At 39.6% G+C, this 17,730-nt stretch overlaps 2 protein-coding genes across 7 annotated transcripts in view; both read left to right on the top strand.

Annotated features, from left to right (window-relative positions):
- The first annotated feature begins 565 nt into the window (after positions 1–565).
- LOC111336502 (uncharacterized) overlaps positions 566–17,730 on the top strand; it is a 30,094-nt gene continuing 12,929 nt past the window's right edge. The window contains exons 1-16 of one of the 6 annotated variants that reach the window (XM_088744327.1): positions 566–815; positions 5,127–5,480; positions 5,605–5,697; positions 6,342–6,413; positions 7,168–7,259; positions 8,463–8,530; positions 8,637–8,667; positions 8,948–9,017; positions 9,398–9,484; positions 10,827–10,892; positions 11,202–11,279; positions 11,785–11,843; positions 15,309–15,426; positions 15,683–15,757; positions 16,336–16,545; positions 17,019–17,308. In XM_088744327.1, coding sequence (XP_088600453.1) covers positions 5,172–5,480; positions 5,605–5,697; positions 6,342–6,413; positions 7,168–7,259; positions 8,463–8,530; positions 8,637–8,667; positions 8,948–9,017; positions 9,398–9,484; positions 10,827–10,892; positions 11,202–11,279; positions 11,785–11,843; positions 15,309–15,426; positions 15,683–15,757; positions 16,336–16,545; positions 17,019–17,308 — 1,718 coding nt within the window. In that variant the 5' untranslated portion in view covers positions 566–815; positions 5,127–5,171. Of the gene's footprint in view, positions 816–5,095; positions 5,481–5,604; positions 5,698–6,341; positions 6,414–7,167; positions 7,260–8,462; positions 8,531–8,636; positions 8,668–8,947; positions 9,018–9,397; positions 9,485–10,826; positions 10,893–11,201; positions 11,280–11,784; positions 11,844–15,308; positions 15,427–15,682; positions 15,758–16,335; positions 16,546–17,018; positions 17,309–17,730 lie in introns of all 6 variants that reach the window. The other 5 variants (XM_088744328.1, XM_088744329.1, XM_088744326.1 and 2 more) reach the window with 5 other exon arrangements.
- LOC148717003 (zinc finger protein 862-like) lies at positions 12,147–14,676 on the top strand. The gene has a single exon (XM_088744333.1). It carries the CDS (start codon positions 12,317–12,319, stop codon positions 14,402–14,404), a length of 2,088 nt encoding a protein of 695 aa, XP_088600459.1. The 5' UTR covers positions 12,147–12,316; the 3' UTR covers positions 14,405–14,676.

Raw genomic sequence — 17,730 nt, 5'->3', positions numbered from 1 at the left:
CGCTCTCCGTCATTCCTCCTTCATGCTGTTGACCCAGCCCATAGCGCTCTCCTCGCACCTGCCTCTTTGCGCCTAAAACATGCCAAATAAACGCCTGCTTTGCAGGCTACGACTCTGCTTCCAGTGTGCTAAACGTAAGGCCACTGGATCTCCTCCAATGGCAGAACTGTATCATTATTTTTCCAATTTTGCCACATAAGTTATTTAATCACTCAAAGTGTCAAGATTGCTGCGGCGAAAAAAATTGTACCCGGTCAATTTGGAATATTACCCAGCAGGAGTCATAATCAAAAACGATTTTTTGCTCATGAACAGAAACCTATATTTTTAAATCTGGATTTTAAATAATTTTTATATTTGTTCGGTCCAGAAAATCTTTTCAAAGATTGAGAAAATGTCCTCTTGCTTGGGTCGCCCTAGTCTCCCTCGCAGCCGTTGTTTTGGGGGAGCGTTGCGTGACATCTAAAAAAAACGGCTGCGAGGGAGACTGGGGTCGCCCAAGCGGATAAACCCGTCATGCTCTGAAACCGAAATACTACTCAACAGCGGTTCACCAAATAAGAGCACAACCCTTGTCATGTAAATAAGTTTTGCGCGGTACATTTCAACTCTGTTTCTATTGTTTGTAACGGACAAAAATACGGCAAAAATATGTAAATCCAATGACCCAGGCACTGAAGACAGCGGAATTTATAGCAACATGATATATGATGGCTGTTAAAGTGAATTCTCAACCTTTGAAAGCCAAGAACTAGTTTTGTTTTCCAAGAGTGAGGGCGTATGAAATCTCGTACATTCAGTGTTTCGTTTGTAAGGTGAGCTTTTCCACCAAGTTGTTTATCCGTTTAAAACTTGTTAAATGACTAATTTTGACAATTAACGAACGGTCCGTGCAAACTTGGAGTATTGAGGGCAATATCTTTCCTCGTCTGCAAAGATAGAATGTTTCCAGCGATGTCGGAAGACTAAATGTGCGTATTTATAACAGTGATCTGAGGTGACATCAATGCCATGAATTTGCGTTGTAAAACGTGTAAGTAGTTAGTTTGACAATTCATCGAGGTGCTAATACCATCTTTACCTCGCCAAAATTTACTTTGTGACTGCGTTAAATATAGCACAGTTATTATTGCTGTACAGAGAAGCGAACTAATTTCCATGAGAGTTTGAAAGTGAACGCGTTAAAATAATATCGCAATAATTAGCTCAAGTTCGTAGTTTACTGTTCCATGAGAGCAGAAAACTGTCTCAAGAGGAATCTAATATTTCCAATTCATCTACAGCATCCGCAAAATGCGATACCGAAAATTCAAAATTTTGAACCAATCCACTTAATGTTTATAATTACTCTTGACAGGGGAAGAAAAACAAATTAATCTTTATTTCAGCGACAGGAGAGCTCGAAAATGTACGATTTTCCCCGAAGGTGGTAAAATTTAAAAGAACAAACGCTGTTTAAAAACTTGATTAGAGTAACAGATTTCAATTGTAGATCGAATGGAGTATATTTCAACTTATAAACATCCAATTATTTTAATTATTGTAGCTCGAAGTTTCTCAATTTGTTAATGGTACCCAGATGTAGATCAGCCTGCTGATACTGAAAGGAATTTGCGGTAATTAATTGCATCATTGCCCCATCAACAGCTGGAAAATTGCTAAAGGAAATTTACATTACTGGAGGAACGTTTTTGATGCAACCTTAATGCATTAAACAGCAAATAGGAATATCATGTTGAATATTCAATGTTACAGACATTGAATTCTTTCAAAGGGAACAGATTTAGGTTGTTATGATTTCAAATATTTTGCCAGTGGAATAGAAGAGAAAAATAACTGACCGTTACATGCTGTTAACTTTTTTGTGAAACTATTTCTGGCTAACCCCACTAACTCAATGTAATCAGGAAACAAAGAAATCACTGAGCTGGAACAGAAAATCTGTCATTAGTTTGGCATAAATCACATTAATGGGTCTTCGTTTTGGTAAAATTTCCTACTATCTCATCTTGTTATCAAATGTAAATCTTAAATGAACTGTATTCAATGCAAAACTTACCATTAGCATGTGTGTGGTATCTTATGCAAAACAAACATTCACTTCTTTGTTAAGTTTTCTGTACTGTTAGCATCTCGAATATGATGACTCCCTTTTGTTTGTTTTATTTCAAAAATTCCCGTTTTGAATTTTAGCCTTCATTAATAAGTGGAGATTAAATGGTTTTGAATAGCAGAGCCTCACAGATACCACCATAATCCTTTTTTTTTGTGATGTTAAGTTAAACACGAAATTTATTCTTCCATTGTTTACATTCATTTTTCAATGGAACTCTATTTAAATGGAAATTAACTGTGACCTCAGTATGTAAGTCTGCATAACTCATTGGCATTACATTTTGTGTTAAGGTCAATGTAATGATCCTAAATGGATTACAAGAGTTTGAAAATGAATGTTAAAAATCATTTTTGATATGTAATTGTTAAACTGGTTTAAGAGAAGATGCATGTTGATTTTTGTGCAAATCTGATGCTTCTTGCAGTGCTTTCAATAAGATTTGAAATAGGTGGCTACCTTAGTACAGCACCTGCCGGAGAGCGACCTGGTTGTGACTTGAGCGTGGTGACCATGACTGGAGCACGGTGAAATATACCCGGTGACTCGCAACAAAATACCTGCCGGAGCTCCGGTGGGTGCCAGGTCTTACTGAAAGCACTGTTCTTGTGAAAAATGATGTTTGACAGGATTAGTTGTGAATTCAAATGAACGCTGGTTACCAGTGGTGTATAGGTGTCTGTTTAGCCTGCAAGCGAGTTCCTGTGTTCAGGTTTCACCTTATGGCATAGCTGTCTATGATGCCAGCGACAGCCACTTATGGAAAAAGTTATTCAAATCTCTGTGTGAACTTGTTAACTAATGCTGTTGGTCAATTGTAAATGTGTGCTGCTTTCAATTTTATTTTGGTCAATGTTTGAGTGTGGTGATGAGATTGAAGTAAAAGTATGTAAAATTGAACCAAAGATAGAATTTAGCCAAAAGGACTGTGCATTCCCCGATAAGTAACTAGATGGAGAAGGAATCAAAGCTATTTTTTTTTTAAATATTTTTTGCACAGACATTATTCCATCAGAGAATGGGAATATTTTTTATTCCATTTTTTATTAATTTTACTAAAACAGGGTTGTGTTTTATGTTTGAACAAGAAGGATTTAGGAATTAATTATTACAGGAATTATTTCTAATCTTTAAGTACATACTGGGATGTAGAATACATGTTAATGAGGACAGTGACATACACGGTACAACACGGGTAACTGGCAGGTGAATGAGTTCATTATTAATTTACAAGCTGTTCGTCAGAAGTTAGGTTTTATTGGTCATTATTTAACTGAGTGTAGGTTGCTTTGTAATTCTTTCTTCAAGTTACTATTTATGGTAAAGGTGAAGAGGTTGGGGAATTAGCACATTAGCAACTTTTCATGCCATAATAAGTCCTCCTTGTCTTTTTCAAGGAAATATTGGACAATTTGGAAGGAGAATCTGACTAGCAGTTTATCAGAAGATGTTCCTGAAGGGCCTTTCTTCACACACTCCTTTGCATCTTTTGCTCCCAAGATCTGATTAGTAATTCTCATTACTGTCTGCTATACAATTTTTATGCTTTGCATTTGGTGAATTTGGTATTGGATCAACCAATGATACCATTCTAGATATTCTTCTATATTCTCATCACTCATCAGCTTGGTACTGTATTGATACTGTAAGGAGAAATTCTGTCTTGGTCACTCATGGGAGTCACAGGGTTAAGGAAAGAGCAATTACATTTTGTCAGCTCTCACTGACAGTTAAACCTTTTCACCCAAAAATAGTATGCATATTTATTAAAAAGCTGGCGGTGCCAACACAATCAGCTTTCTTTTTCGGCTCTTGAAATAAACAATTCATAGTTGATTCTTACTGAAGCAAAATCTTTTTGCCATAGAATAAATCCCTTATTGACCAGTCTTGTTTGGTAAAGATGGCTGGATATTAGCCTTGAGCCTTTTTTTTTTAGGTCCATAAAACACACGGAGGAAAAAAAATTGGCCATCTGTACTTCACACTTGGTCAATAGGTCAATAACATGTATTTGCCATACTGTTCTTTATACATCTCTTGCACTGACAAGGAGAATTAGTGTCACAATCAAGAACTCCTTTTGTTTGTGATCATTTCTTTTATTCTCATAACCTTAATGTGTGATTCAGGGGTGATATTGTAAGGAGAAATTTAAGATGCTGGTCACTCTTAGTCAAAGAGTTATGTATTTGTTACATCTTAGTGGTTAGAGTAACTATGAGTTTGACTCATTGACCCCTCTGGGACTCGGATCCAGATGTACATTTAAGCCCCATTTGTATGGTCTCGGGTACACGAGACAACCCTCCCCCTGAAACAGCTCTATAAAGGGTATACATGAAATTTTACATCTGCTAACCATCATTCAGCGAGGCCACATTAAATATTTGACAGAGTGGCGTACAATGGGGAAACAATAGCTGTAATATGTTTGTGCTCAAATTACAACATGCACATGCATTTCCTGTTTGAGTTGTCTCGTCTCAGGTGGGCAAGACAAGGTGTTTACACGAGAAAAAGTTGTCCTGCCTGTCAGGGTTACCCTACCTGCTGAGGTGAGAGACAACTCAACCCCCAAGTTATCTCACCTACCCAAGACGAGTTTACAACCTCGTGTGAACAGGCAGCTGAAATTTTTGAGGAAATAGTGAAAAGTTAGCTCACCCAGAGTAACTCGGGTTAGGATTGTCTGGGGTACCTGAGACCGTAAATGGGGCCTTAGAGTCATGTGGCACAATCATTGGGCCTCCTTATCTCCCAAAGTGTGACTTCTTTTTAGGGGACACTTTCTGTAGTCCTTAGAGGGTACAGTGATTAAAGGTTCCTAAAATCCACTGTAAATTACTGAAAGGCTGTTACAGATAATCTAGGTCACATTCATATCTTAGTTTTCAGATTAAGGTCTTTTGTGATATCAAGTTAGTTGTTTTTTCTTTTTAAGCGATTGTGATCATAATCTGTGTCTGAATCATTCATCAGGAACTAGATTGCCTTGTCGTTGCTCATGCAGTGTCCAGGACAACAGTTACCATTGAGTTAATAAAACAGTATATGGATGGCAACAAGCACAGGCCCCTGGGATGAAACTGATGACAGTGCAAGCTATGATGCCCCCCCAGCAATGCGTCCTCCAAGAAGAAGCACTCTCAGAGTGAGCCACCTACGTCAGCCTTATGCACGACCCCCATCACCTCCTCGCCACGCATCTTCTACAAGACCAAAGATGGGGGGTGGAGTGGTTGCTGACAAAGTGGAAGACCTTGCTGCTTCCCTGCAAGCAACAACAGAAGTGTTGTCCACAGCAGATCGCATGCTAGAGCACTATAGGGATATCAATGTTGAACAAGATGAAGAAATTGCAAAGGTAACCCCCCGCACCTAGTAATCTGGAGTGGATCATTTCATGCAAGACTTTGCACAGATTGATATTTGAGTCAATGACCTTGATATGCAAGGCATTTATTTTAATTTGCACTATTTATCTGTAGTTAAGAGCTGAGCTTGAAAAGTCTGCTGATATTCTGAGACGAGAAAGAATATCAAGAAGACGGAGACTTCCTCCTACTCCTTCGTCATCACAGGTAAGACTTGTGCTTCGGTTGAAGCAACTTTTTTGGGTTATGTTCTTTGAAGTAAAAAATTAGCTGTAAAGCAACAAGGCATAATGCTAAATACTCCTCATGGATGGAATGATAATCTGTCACAGGACACTCTAGACTATGAGCAGTTCGTCCTTTTCATGGAAGTCTGAGTAAACAAAAGCAAAAAAAATTGATGTAAGCACCCTATGCTCTGGGAGTGAGGGGCTAGAAAAGCAAAGTCCAGACTTTTTGTCTCACTCCTAGATAGGTGTTATGTGCTAACATCAATTTTTATGTAGTTTTCCTGATTTATTTTACTTAAATTTTTTTTTGACTCACACAACGGGTTTTGCTGTAAAGGAGGGACTCCTTGTAGTCTAAGATTTAACCCTCCCTACAGTACTTCTCTAAGGATACCTAGAGAGTAAGCATGTACTCATTTCCACCCATGCATGTGAAGATGTAGCATTAGAATGCAAGGTTTAAGAAGAGCTGAAAACCTGGACCTTTGGATCTTGGGTCTCCTGCACTAACTACTTGGACTCTAGCCCTGCCACTCTCTACATACCGACTTCAATAATTTACTCTCAAAACCTTAATAGAAATATTTTTATTTGACTCTTATTCTAATTTCTTTTTCTCAGTCTGAGGATGAACAGGGAAGACCAGCAAGGAAAAGAAGCTCAGTGAGATTTGGCAAAGATGTTAGATCAGATGTGAGTAAATTGTTTCGTGGTTCTAATCACAAACCCTTTCCACCCTAACATGGCCATTCATATTTACCATACTGTTCTCTATACATTTCCTCTGGTACTGACAAATAGAATTTGTTCTTCCGAATGAGTTCCGGGATCGAAGCAAAACAATTCTTTACAAATTTAACTCATTTAATTTAACAAAATAACAAGCTATACACCATTACGAAAAAAAAAAAAACATGGCAGTCTTTTTGACCTCATGGTCAGACTAATTCCCAGTTCTTCTAAACAGAATTTGTTTGACATTCAGCAACTACTTAAAATTGTGGTAAAATTGAAGAACAGCTCCCCAAAATATCTGTCGGCCGACTGTTCACCTACAGTTGGCTGACATAATGAAAACAAATTCAGAAACGAGTAAATAGACTGTCATCTTGGTAAGTTTGACCTTTCACAATTACCTCAAAATGAATTTTGACGAACACCGCGCAATGGAGGTAAATTTCGAGTATGAAGCATTATTGGCCATATCGATCTTCATTTATGTGAACTTGATGTGTAGTATCTGACTGACACATTTCATTCCGCTGAAATTGGAAGAGGTTAGTTACTTAGATTTAGCAATACGAGTAAATTTTTCAAAGACTCACAAAATTGCACGAGCCCATGTTGATCATTTTCTTTTTTCTCTTGGCTTAAACTTTTGATGCAAGGGTGATGCTCTGAGGAGAAATTAGATGCCAATCGCTTCTTTTTATTTGATTCTTGACAGGTTGACCAGTTGAGAGAGGCTGTGAGAAACCTTAAAAGTGAACAAAACCGCCTGACTGGAGAAATTGAAAGAGAAAGGGAAGAACGGGAAAGGTGATGGGATGATGATGATGATGATGATGATGATGATGTGTACTTCATAGGCTTGTCTGGGAACTGGAAAAAACTGTACCTCCCACACTAAAAACGTTCTATTTACATCAAAATAGTTTTTATAAGTGCGTTTCAAGGGCGTGACAAAGAGGGTGTTTCTTGAGTACATGAGACCTCCCTCTTTGTCAAGAAAAACCGCTTCCTGGTTAGCTCTATTGGTTAGAGCGCCGGATTGTGTTGTGCGGGAGGTAGAGGGTTCGAGCCCCGGCCAGACCGATACTCATGGTCTTGAAGTAAGCGAGGAGAATTTGCTACCTTTCTTGAATCAAGAAATGGATAGATATTCTAGTCTTTTCGGATGAGGACGAATAAACCGTAGGCCCCGTCTCCTGCAGGGTTAGGGGTAGGAGACGTTCATTTCCCACGCACGAGATTACTGTGCTGTGGATGTCCTCCCCTGGGGTGGGATAGGTGGGAATTGGCCCTGAAAAGCCCACATGGGGAGTGGTCAACTAACGTATGTATGTAATGTAACTACGCCCAAAAAGTGATAATTTTTTGTTAAAAAGGCCTGCTTTCAAACCAGCTTGCTGAACAAGGCCAGCCTGCTCAAATATTGCTGATAAATGAATAAAACACCTCTGAAATCTGAACCAGGAATGTAACTGTTAGTGTACAGTCGAACCTCGATTATTCAGACTAGTTGGGACCAGATGAAATAGTTCGGATAATCGAAAATATGAATACTAATGAGGAACAAAAACTGATTGGATTAAGAAAGCGACATTTAATCATGAAAAGGATACGGTCTACATTTTCAATGTCTGCTGTGAATTGGCCTCTACGCGTGTATTAACGATTAAGATTAATGGAAAATGTTTTTACATTGCCCTAAAATGTTGAGGTAAGTCAGTTTGTCTTAAAGAAGAACATCGCGTGCGCATTGAGAGTTCCATCATTCTTCGAAGCTGCATAATCAGAATAGCGTCAACATTGTTCCTTATGAGATATGACGTATGTGAATATGGCTACGGATCTAATAACTATTCATGACAAAATTGGGATCAGAGGAAAAATCCGGATAATTAAGAAATCTGGATAATCAAGGTCCGGATAATCGAGGTTCGACTGTACCACATTATTGGCATTCTCAAGTTAATAATATTTCTGCAATAATTTTTTTTTCCGGGCTTCCATAAACAGGGTCGGTGGTGACTATAGTTATAGCGGTACTGGTAGGCGTGACCAGCGAGGACCCAGTGGAACAGCAGGTGATAATTATGAAGTGAATTTCTTTGGTGTAATTTTCTCCCTAATTGCTCTTTTTGTTGCTATTTACACATTAAAATTTCTTTTCTTTTCTTTTTTTTTGTCCAGAAGTCATCTCCCGAGCAGATTTGGCAGAGAGGTATGGCAATTTGAATTGATTAATTTGTTTATAATGTTTCTTCATTTTACATTGAATTTCAGTAGATTTCCTCTTTTAACTTCAATAATAGAGTTGGATACTAGATAGGGAGGTAAAGCCTGTTTATGAGCCAGGTGGCCCATCGGGCTGGTGCTTAAATCCGGTTTCCTAGCATGATTTTAGTATTTTTGGAAGTTGTCACCACGTAAATTTAACATTTTTCACACCATGTGCCCAGTCATTTTTACAAGAAATGTATTCCACATTGATCCTTAATTAGAGAGAGGCTTCTTAATGAGCTGCGGGAAACTGAGGAAGCAAGCAGACGTCAAGCCGAAGTTCTTGTTAAGGTTTGTGACCTGTTTTAGCTTTACTTCATTCAAGACACTCTCAATGCCATCTTAAATCGCGTAATTCTCGATTCTCTAAAATTTGTCCTTTGCAATCTGTATCAGTCCTCTCCATCCTTTGCCATCTTTGTACCCTGTTGCTTTATCATTGCCTTTTTTCTGTTTTTCTATCCTTTTAACTAATATTTTGTATCCATTTACTTTCCAAGCCAATCTTCTCCATTGTTGGCCATCCCAGTCCCTTCTTGGTTTATTTCAGTTTATTGTAGTTGCCTCTTTTGCGTTGTAACAGTTCTATCTTACCAAACTATTATTTTGCAGTCTCTCTTAAACTGAAGGTAGTGTTACCCTAACTTAGCAAGAATATTTTGTCTCTGCAGGGACTGGATGCTGAGCGAGACGTCTTACGAGAAAGCCAAAGACTAGCTTCAGAGAGAGACCGAGAACTAGAATCATTAAGACAACAGGTTAGACAGCTGTTTTGAAGATCGTCACCACCATAAACGTAGAAATATTGATCTCACCATAAAATTTATGCCCCAAAATTTTTTCTCAGCAGAAATGTCAGTCAACCTGAACATTAAAAATTTGTTCATCCAGCACACACGCACACAGCACTTGTATGTACACTCTCGCATGCACGCGCGCGCACACGATACACGCGCGTCTACAAGAAATCACCAATTCTAGAAATTAAACACCCGCGTATTATTCATGTTACACGCTTGTAATGATGCAAGCAAGTAAGTGTAAATAATCAATTCTTTACTCGACGAGCATTACATTATGTATGAAAAAAGTCAGCCAATTTAATTTTATATCGTATTGCTTTCCTAATTGAATTGTATGAAATACTGCTTAATCAGTTTGCTTTCTAATTGAATACATCTCTGTTACGAGAAATCCTAACCAATGATTGAAATTTTGCTGCTAATCACACCACAAGCTGGGTTAATACCTAACCGAATTACTAGTAAAGAGATCATAACACGTATTAACGCGAACACTTAATTGAATTAGAATTAGAATTAACACTTAACACACATAAGCGCGTAAACACCCGATCAACTAACGGTCAGTCAAAATATGTGTAACGTTTTGATTCTGCTGTGACAGCCTCCCGTTTTGAATATTTTCCTAAGCTCGTTCATCGGCTGAGGATTTTGGACGGTTTTTATTCCATATGTAGACATGCTGGTTTTTGATTGGTTAAAGGCTGTGGTTTTTGATTGGTTTAAGTCTGTGGTTTTTGATTGGTTAAAGAGTTGCAAGTTGAACTCACCACTGGATTTAGTTTTAGATTTTTTTTTTTAAACTAACAATGAAAATGATCAGAAAAAAATGTGCTTGTGGCTCTTAGCCCTCTGATGGTCGATCGACTCAGGCGTTTGAAGATGCAACTAGACAAAACTATGAAACGAAAACAACAACTCTCCAGTTTTAGATGAAATTTGATCAATAACTTAAGTTGTAATTATCAATTCCGTACTTTTCTTGTAATTCCCCGAGCCGAACTGTAGGAGGGGCGATCAGCCCTTAGGCAGATTTAATTGCGGTCGACCCAGGGTTGAGTTAATCTGGTTTGAAACGTTCCAGCTCTGGTCTTAAGTTTTGCTAATCTTACTACTGATGGCTATTCTTTTCATTTTCTAACTGCTAAAACAAGAATTAATGGCCTGGCAGGTTCAGTTTGAAATTATTTTTGAAGCGGATTTGAAGTCGTGTTAAATCCGGAGGCAAACTGTTGCCTAACCTGTTACCTAAATGGAGCACCGTTAAAGTGAGTCTGAATTTCATTGCTTTACACAGTTGCAGGCGAATCAAAAATCGCAACAAGACGAGATCGAGAGTAGACTCAAGGAAATTCAACAAGAGGTAAACAAGTCGCGCACTCGCTGAAATTCTTCAGACGCACTATATAGTCACCAGCAACGGTATCCCATTTACTTTGATTCTTCAAATGAAAGGCTTTCGTCACCTGCACGATGATTTAGACGCCATACCTAAGACCTCGAATTTGATAAAATAATAATAAAAATGTAGTCTTAACCATTCATGCGCTAAGAAAAACCCCTACGTCTCTATCCACTGTACTGAATGCACCGACATGTGTTTTGTCTGGGAGCTTTCTTCAATCTTTATCTTTGTCTCTCTCTCTCTCTCTTTGCTGTGTGCGATCACCAGATGCGAGCGGAGCGAGAATCTTGGGAGAAGAAACAACAGGAAGTCGGTCAACTCGCCAGTGAATTGCGAAATGTCCGGGTAACTACTTTCTTCATACGTACATTCTCGTTTTGCTCTGGAAAGAGGCAGAACTCTCTTTTTTGTTTTTCATTCGTCTTGTGAAACGAGGACGTTTAACTCTGAATATAATCTAAACTGTTAACTGCTACAATTAAGCTTTCTTTAAAAATACATTTAATCAAGAAGTTGAAAAATGTATCGTGCGCAGGCTCAAATAAATACTTAAGTGTCGACATGGTTTGCTTCTTTTAAGTCGTAAAATTTTGATAAGTCAGTACTCAAGGAGCTGTAGTGACTGAAACAAATTAGAAATATATAATTTTATGTATTAAATATGTAGAATAGTTGTTGCTTATGAAGTAAAACGTTTATAAAAAAAAACTGATCAATAAATTTTCTGACCCTATTTGTTTGTTAAAATTAAACTAAAAAATCTTCTCTTCTTTTCCTTACGCAGTCACAAAGCCTGTTTTTTATTAAGCCTTTTCTCTCAAGTTTTACACGATATGTTGAATCTCTGCAGAGTTTGTTGGATGAAGCGAACGACACGAAGATGCGAGATGAAATCCGAACGGTTGCAAGGTATGAATTGCCCTCGTACCAATAAATAATTTTTTGACATGTCTTCCTACTTGTTCAGGACTATTTGCAAGGTTTGAATGTGAGAAAAGTTGACGCGGAGATCAGACTACAGGGCTCGAACTTGGCGGTGGTCTACTAGCCAAATACCAGTAGATTTTGAGTTTTGGCTAGTGGATTTTCTCATCTGCTAGCCATCTTGGCTAGTTAATTTTCGCCTCTATAAATAACTTAAGTCTTCAAACATTTTCAAAATTCTTTCATTTCAACAACTGGCATGAAATAAAAAAAAAGAAAAATAACTCTATATTCGAAAAATAATTCTTTGTTTCGTTACAAGTCCGTGTTCGTTCGCCGCCATATTGACTTGCTTGATCGAGGAAACATGGGATCAAGTCACATACCCATGATGCAATGCTATCAAAAAACGCTTGTCCGCCATTTTGAAATGCCACGCGTGATTGCTCTCGTTAAGTATGGATATCAGGGCATTTCTGTCGTCATCAAAATCCTCTGAATCATCTCAAACATCTACAACTTCCACTTCAAAGAGAGCAATTGATGATTCTTCGACATCTCAATCTTCATCGAAACGAAAGTTCGTACGGTCGTGGTTGAAAGACTTCACATGGCTAACGTACGACTCAGAAGGAAACCGGATGTTTTGCAAATTTTGTAGAGACAATCCAACTTGCAGTGACTCATCCTCTACCTTCGTGTCTGGCAGTCAGAATTTTAAAATAGAATCTGTGAGAAGCCACGAAACTTCAACTGGTCATACACGTTGTGTTGCGGCTGCTAAAGTTTCTGAGAATCCACAGCTAGCTCCTTTACCACGCGCTCTGTTGTCAATGTCAAAAGAAGTCTCTCAGAAGATGGAAAGATTGTTTGATATAGCTTATTTTGTTGCAAAGAGGGAAATGCCATTTACAAGCTTTCCCCACCTGTGCAAACTTGGAATGAAACACGGAGTTGAGCTTGGAAACACCTACATTAATGACAAAGCATGCAAAACGTTTGTAACGGCTATTGCAGGACAATTAAAGCATGAACTTTCAAGCAAGCTTCAGTCATCAAAGTTCATAAGTGTAATGGCAGACAGTGCATGTGATGTTGGAGTACGTGAGGTAGAAGATGTTTATGTATGTCATTTGGTTAAAGGTGAGATAGAAAATGCATTTGTGGGGCTGAAGGCTTGTGAAAACAGCAAAGCAGCTGGAATCAAAGCAGCTGTGGAAACTGCTATGACAGAGGTGTGTAGGGATTGGAAAGAGAAGACAGTGGCCCTGGGAGCAGATGGAGCAAATGTTATGCTTGGAGAAATAAGTGGTGTTTATGGCTTGCTTAAACAAGAAATTCCTCACATTATTAAGGTACACTGCGTTGCACATAGGTTGGAACTTTCATTTGCAGACACCTTGTCAGATGTTCCAGTTCTTAAAGATGTCAAAGAAATGCTTCAAGGTATTTGGAAGCACTATCATTATTCTGCAAAGGCAGTCCGTGAGCTTAAAGAACTAGCTGAGAGTATGGAAGTGCGAGCATATAAGGCAATCAAAGCAGACGGTACAAGATGGGTACCACATATGCAAAGAGCACTGAATATTCTCTTGTCAAAGAACTTTCAAGTTGTAGTTTTGCACTTCCAACATACCTCACAAGCAAGGAATGCCAGTAACCAGATGCAAGGAAGGGCTGTGAATTACAGCAAAAAATTCACAAGCTACAAATTTGTTGCCATCATGCATCTGTTACTTGACATCGTAGATGTACTTTCCAAAGTGAGTCTTAGCTTCCAGGAGGATGGAATAACAATCTCAAGAGTTCAAGATAACTTAACTGCCCTTTTAGCAAAACTTGAATCTTTCAAGGAAAGACCTGGTCAGCAACTAAACTCTTTCCTTACGGAAGTAGGGGATGGCAACACATTTAAGGGCATAGAGCTTCAAAGGGATGCAGACAGGCAGGCTATTAATGCTATCCAGGCATCTGCGGTGAATGCTGCCATGACATTCATCCAAGAGAGGTTTGAAGGGATGGAAACAGATCCAGTATTCTCAGCAGCAGCTGTCTTGACAAAGCACCGAGGTTGGCCAGTTACAGACAGGCATCGGCTGCTCTTACATGGCGAAAATGAAATCCAGACACTACATGGTCATTTTCAGGTACCTCTAGAGCAGCACAACTTCAGTCTGCATGACTGTCTTGATGAATGGATGAGTCTGAAATTCCATGTACAGCGAGTTAGAGCAGAACTTGAACTCAGGCAAAGCGAATTCTGGAAGAACAAATTTATGTTTTGCAAAGATGATTATCCAAACCTGCTAATTTTAGTGGAACTATGTCTTGTAATTCCTTGCCAGACTGCTTGCTGCGAGCGGGGAAACTCTTGCATGAACAGAATCATGACTGACTGGAGGTCAACCTTGAATGTTTCTACTATTGATGAGTTGATGAGAATAGCTGTCAGTGGACCTTCTCATGAGGACTATACTGCAGTTCTAGCAGTTGGGCGCTGGCTGGAGGAGTCAGAACGGAGCAGACGGCCTACATTGATGGACTGATCATTGCCTTCAATGATCATTCCTACCACTTGGGAACACCTAATTAACTGTTTTATAATACAGAACACTACTAGGGTACTAGGCATTTTGAATGAGCAGCTGCTGTTTGCAGCTAGAAGCTTAAGTCACACAAAGAAGTAATGTCTGCAGCAGTACATGCACAGTTGGGTTTTATTGTTGTCGAGGTAATTGGAATAACGAACAAGCATGAACACATACAATGAATTTTATGTACAGTTGTATAATAAATTGATTACAGTTTGATAGCAACAGCAGTTTTACATTTTTTTGTGTTTGTTTAATCTATAAAAATGATAGTATTGTGCTGTACACTTGCCTAGTAGAAATGCATTTTTGGCTAGTGAATCCTGACCATGTACTAGCCATTCGACTATTAACTTCAAAAGTTAAGTTCGAGCCCTGGATTATATTGATGGAAGTTGTCTTTTTGTGAATACTGTTATATTATTGTTTTTATAAAGTAGATTAAGCAAAGAAAGCACGACTTTGAATAAGGATGTGACAACGCTCAGAGGAGCCTAGGTCGTAGTGAATTTCAGTTCTACAACGCTTTCTAACTTAATCCTTACTTGAACTTGTTCTCAGTATTGTGCGCGCGCCACTTTTGAAACATCGTGTGGTCCTTTCTAAATCTCCTTTATGAAATAGTTGAAACTTTTAGTGAGCCACGAAACCTGAACTATAATTCTGTGCGAGATTATCTGAAGCTTTCAGAAATCTTTACTACAGCTTACCTGAGCCTCCTATTAATGTTCCTCCCCTTACCTTCCGCCCTCCCCTGATTAAATACAATGGCGCTTCCCCCCCCCCCCCGACCCGACCTTGGGTCGCTTCTTCTTGGAACACGATGAAAGGATGTTGCTTGTTCGTTTGTTTTTATCAGTGAGCTAGAGTCTGAACGCAGGGCCCTGGAAGACAGCGAGAGAGAGAAGAGACTGCTTGCCTCTCGTTTGGAAGATTTATCGGGGAGACTGGAACTCTCAGAGAGGGAACGCCGAGAGGTATGGCTATGTTCTACACCTCGTCCCCAGGGGTTTCTCGGCCAGGTAAACCTGCGGCACACAGCGGTTCACGTGATTGCAACGTCTTTGCAAACTTGGCAGCCAAAGAGAAAGTCTCTGTCGACCAAGCGCCATTTCGAAAACTGACCGAGAAACCTCTGGGAAGGAGAATGTTACAGGCCCTTCAAAATTGCATCACGCATGCACACGCCGTTTCCGTTTGTGGTACATGACTCATCTCACTTGTATGCTTTAGGTCATGGCCGAGTTAGAAGCAGCCACAAAGAGACTGGACCAGAGTGAGGGGGGAAAAAACGCGCTGGTAGATCAGGTTCGTAGGGCAACCTCGTTTCCAGGAAGAAATATCCTGAAAGCGAGGTTCAGATGCATAATAAAATTCTCATTGAGCTCACCTAAATACTGAGATGCGTCGTTAAATGTGAACGCATTTCCAAATGTCTTTTTGTTATATCTGTGTTCGTACTGTAAAACGTAGCCACCAGAGCAATTTTCAGTTTTGTCGAAGTAATTCGAAATTGCATCGTGTTTACTTTGCTACGTTTCGGGATCGGTTTAGAAAACCAGCGCTTCCCTCTCAACCAATCAGACGCAAAACTAAAACCAATTGTAACCTGGCCACCCGCGGTTTGCCGCACTTCAGCAGCGTGCTTGGTTTTGCTTGAATTTCCATTGGTTTCTTGAAATATTTTCCGTTGGTCTGATTGGCTGTTGCGATAACTCTGGTTTCGGTTTTACGACACCCCTTCGGAAAACACTCTGCGTCCTTTTTGGTAGAAGAAATAAGAACGCTAAACAAAAGCGTGCTTTTTCTCCAAAGGTATGTACCCTCTCCCATTTTCTTTAGTTCGTGGCCAAATTTTTATTCGATATTTTTAATCCGTTCTAAAGGCAGAGCAATTACGTCAACAGTTTTCACGCTCAGAAGCTGAAAAAACCGAGTTGTCGAGGAAACTTGAAGACGCCCAAGCGAAACTAGAGGACAACGAGTCTACTCGGAAAAGACTTCAGAATAGGTTGGAAGGTTTGAATCGACAGATGGAGGAAGGAAAAGGTGACCGCGATCGTCTCGTGGAACAACTTGAATCTCTTAGAGGACAGGTGTGGACAAGACTGAATTAAAATTTGTTTAAGTTATCTATCAGGGGGTGCTGGAATGGTATCATGCGCTGTACCATAGAAAGAACTTGAGATGATACCGGTCAGAGCATGTAGGGGGCGTAGCAAGCTGGGGTCCTAGAGCACTCATTAGCCGCCTTCCTTCTTCGCATGGGGGGTGATTTCTGGTTTCGATGCTAGTTTCCAGAAATATTTCGATACCCATTTATACCAAGAGAATGTATCCTCTTGTTCGTACTCGTGGCTGGAGAAGGTGTTGTAAAAGATTATCAGCCTTTACTGATTTGAGAGGTATATAAACATGTTTGCCTTTGGAGGAGTTGATATGAGACGCAGGCGATGGCTGATACTTTGTATTTATTTGGTCTGGGGAATTTTATTTCTATCAGGGAAAAGTTCATCAATTTTAGACAACCTTAAACTTGAAATTTGTTCCTTTTATTTGGTGTTTTCAGGTTGTGAAGTCTGAGCGAGAAAAAGATGAAATTATGCAACAGGTGTCAAGGGTAACCAGAGGCGCGGCTCATAGACGTCAATCATTGGGAAGAACCCCTTCAGCGGCAGCTCAATTAATGAGGGGTATGGGGCGAACCGAGGGGCCTGGGGGAGATAGTGCGTCTGAGATGAGAAGGAACTTGGACCGATTTGAGCTGGAGCGGGATCTGGATCGGAGGAATCATTTGGGGGAGTCCTTCTTTGATGGACCATCTGGAAGAAATTTCAGGGGAGGGGAGGATATGGATAGGTATGTTGAAGAGGTTAATTCTGCTCTTGAGCATGAAACCCGTTTCCTGTGGATGGGATGCTTTTACATCACAGGTCAAAACTTTATAGGTTTCTTGGACAGTTCACCTGTACCCATACATGTTCCTGGGTGGAGAGAGGCATCGTGAGCTTAAAGCACACTGCCAAAGATCACAGTACAATAACCTGGCTAGGTTTCGAACTCGAACCTCCCGACCTGTAGCCCAGCTTGCTAATCAATAAACCGCCACATTGGTATAAGGGGAAACTGAAGCATTGATGTTCTTCAGACGCGCACCGTGACCGGAATAAGAAGGCCCCTTGACATCAATTTTTTCTTAGCCAAGTCTGTAACTCAGTGATTGGCTCTTTCTTGATTCTTCTGTGTTTTCTGAAAATTGTGGTGAATTACAAATAACTTAA

The sequence above is a fragment of the Stylophora pistillata genome, chromosome 14 (genome assembly GCF_964205215.1).
Source record: "Stylophora pistillata chromosome 14, jaStyPist1.2, whole genome shotgun sequence".
NCBI lineage: Eukaryota > Metazoa > Cnidaria > Anthozoa > Scleractinia > Pocilloporidae > Stylophora > Stylophora pistillata.
The sequence above is the reverse complement of the archived record's forward strand: the minus strand, read 5'-3'. Positions and strand labels throughout refer to the sequence as shown.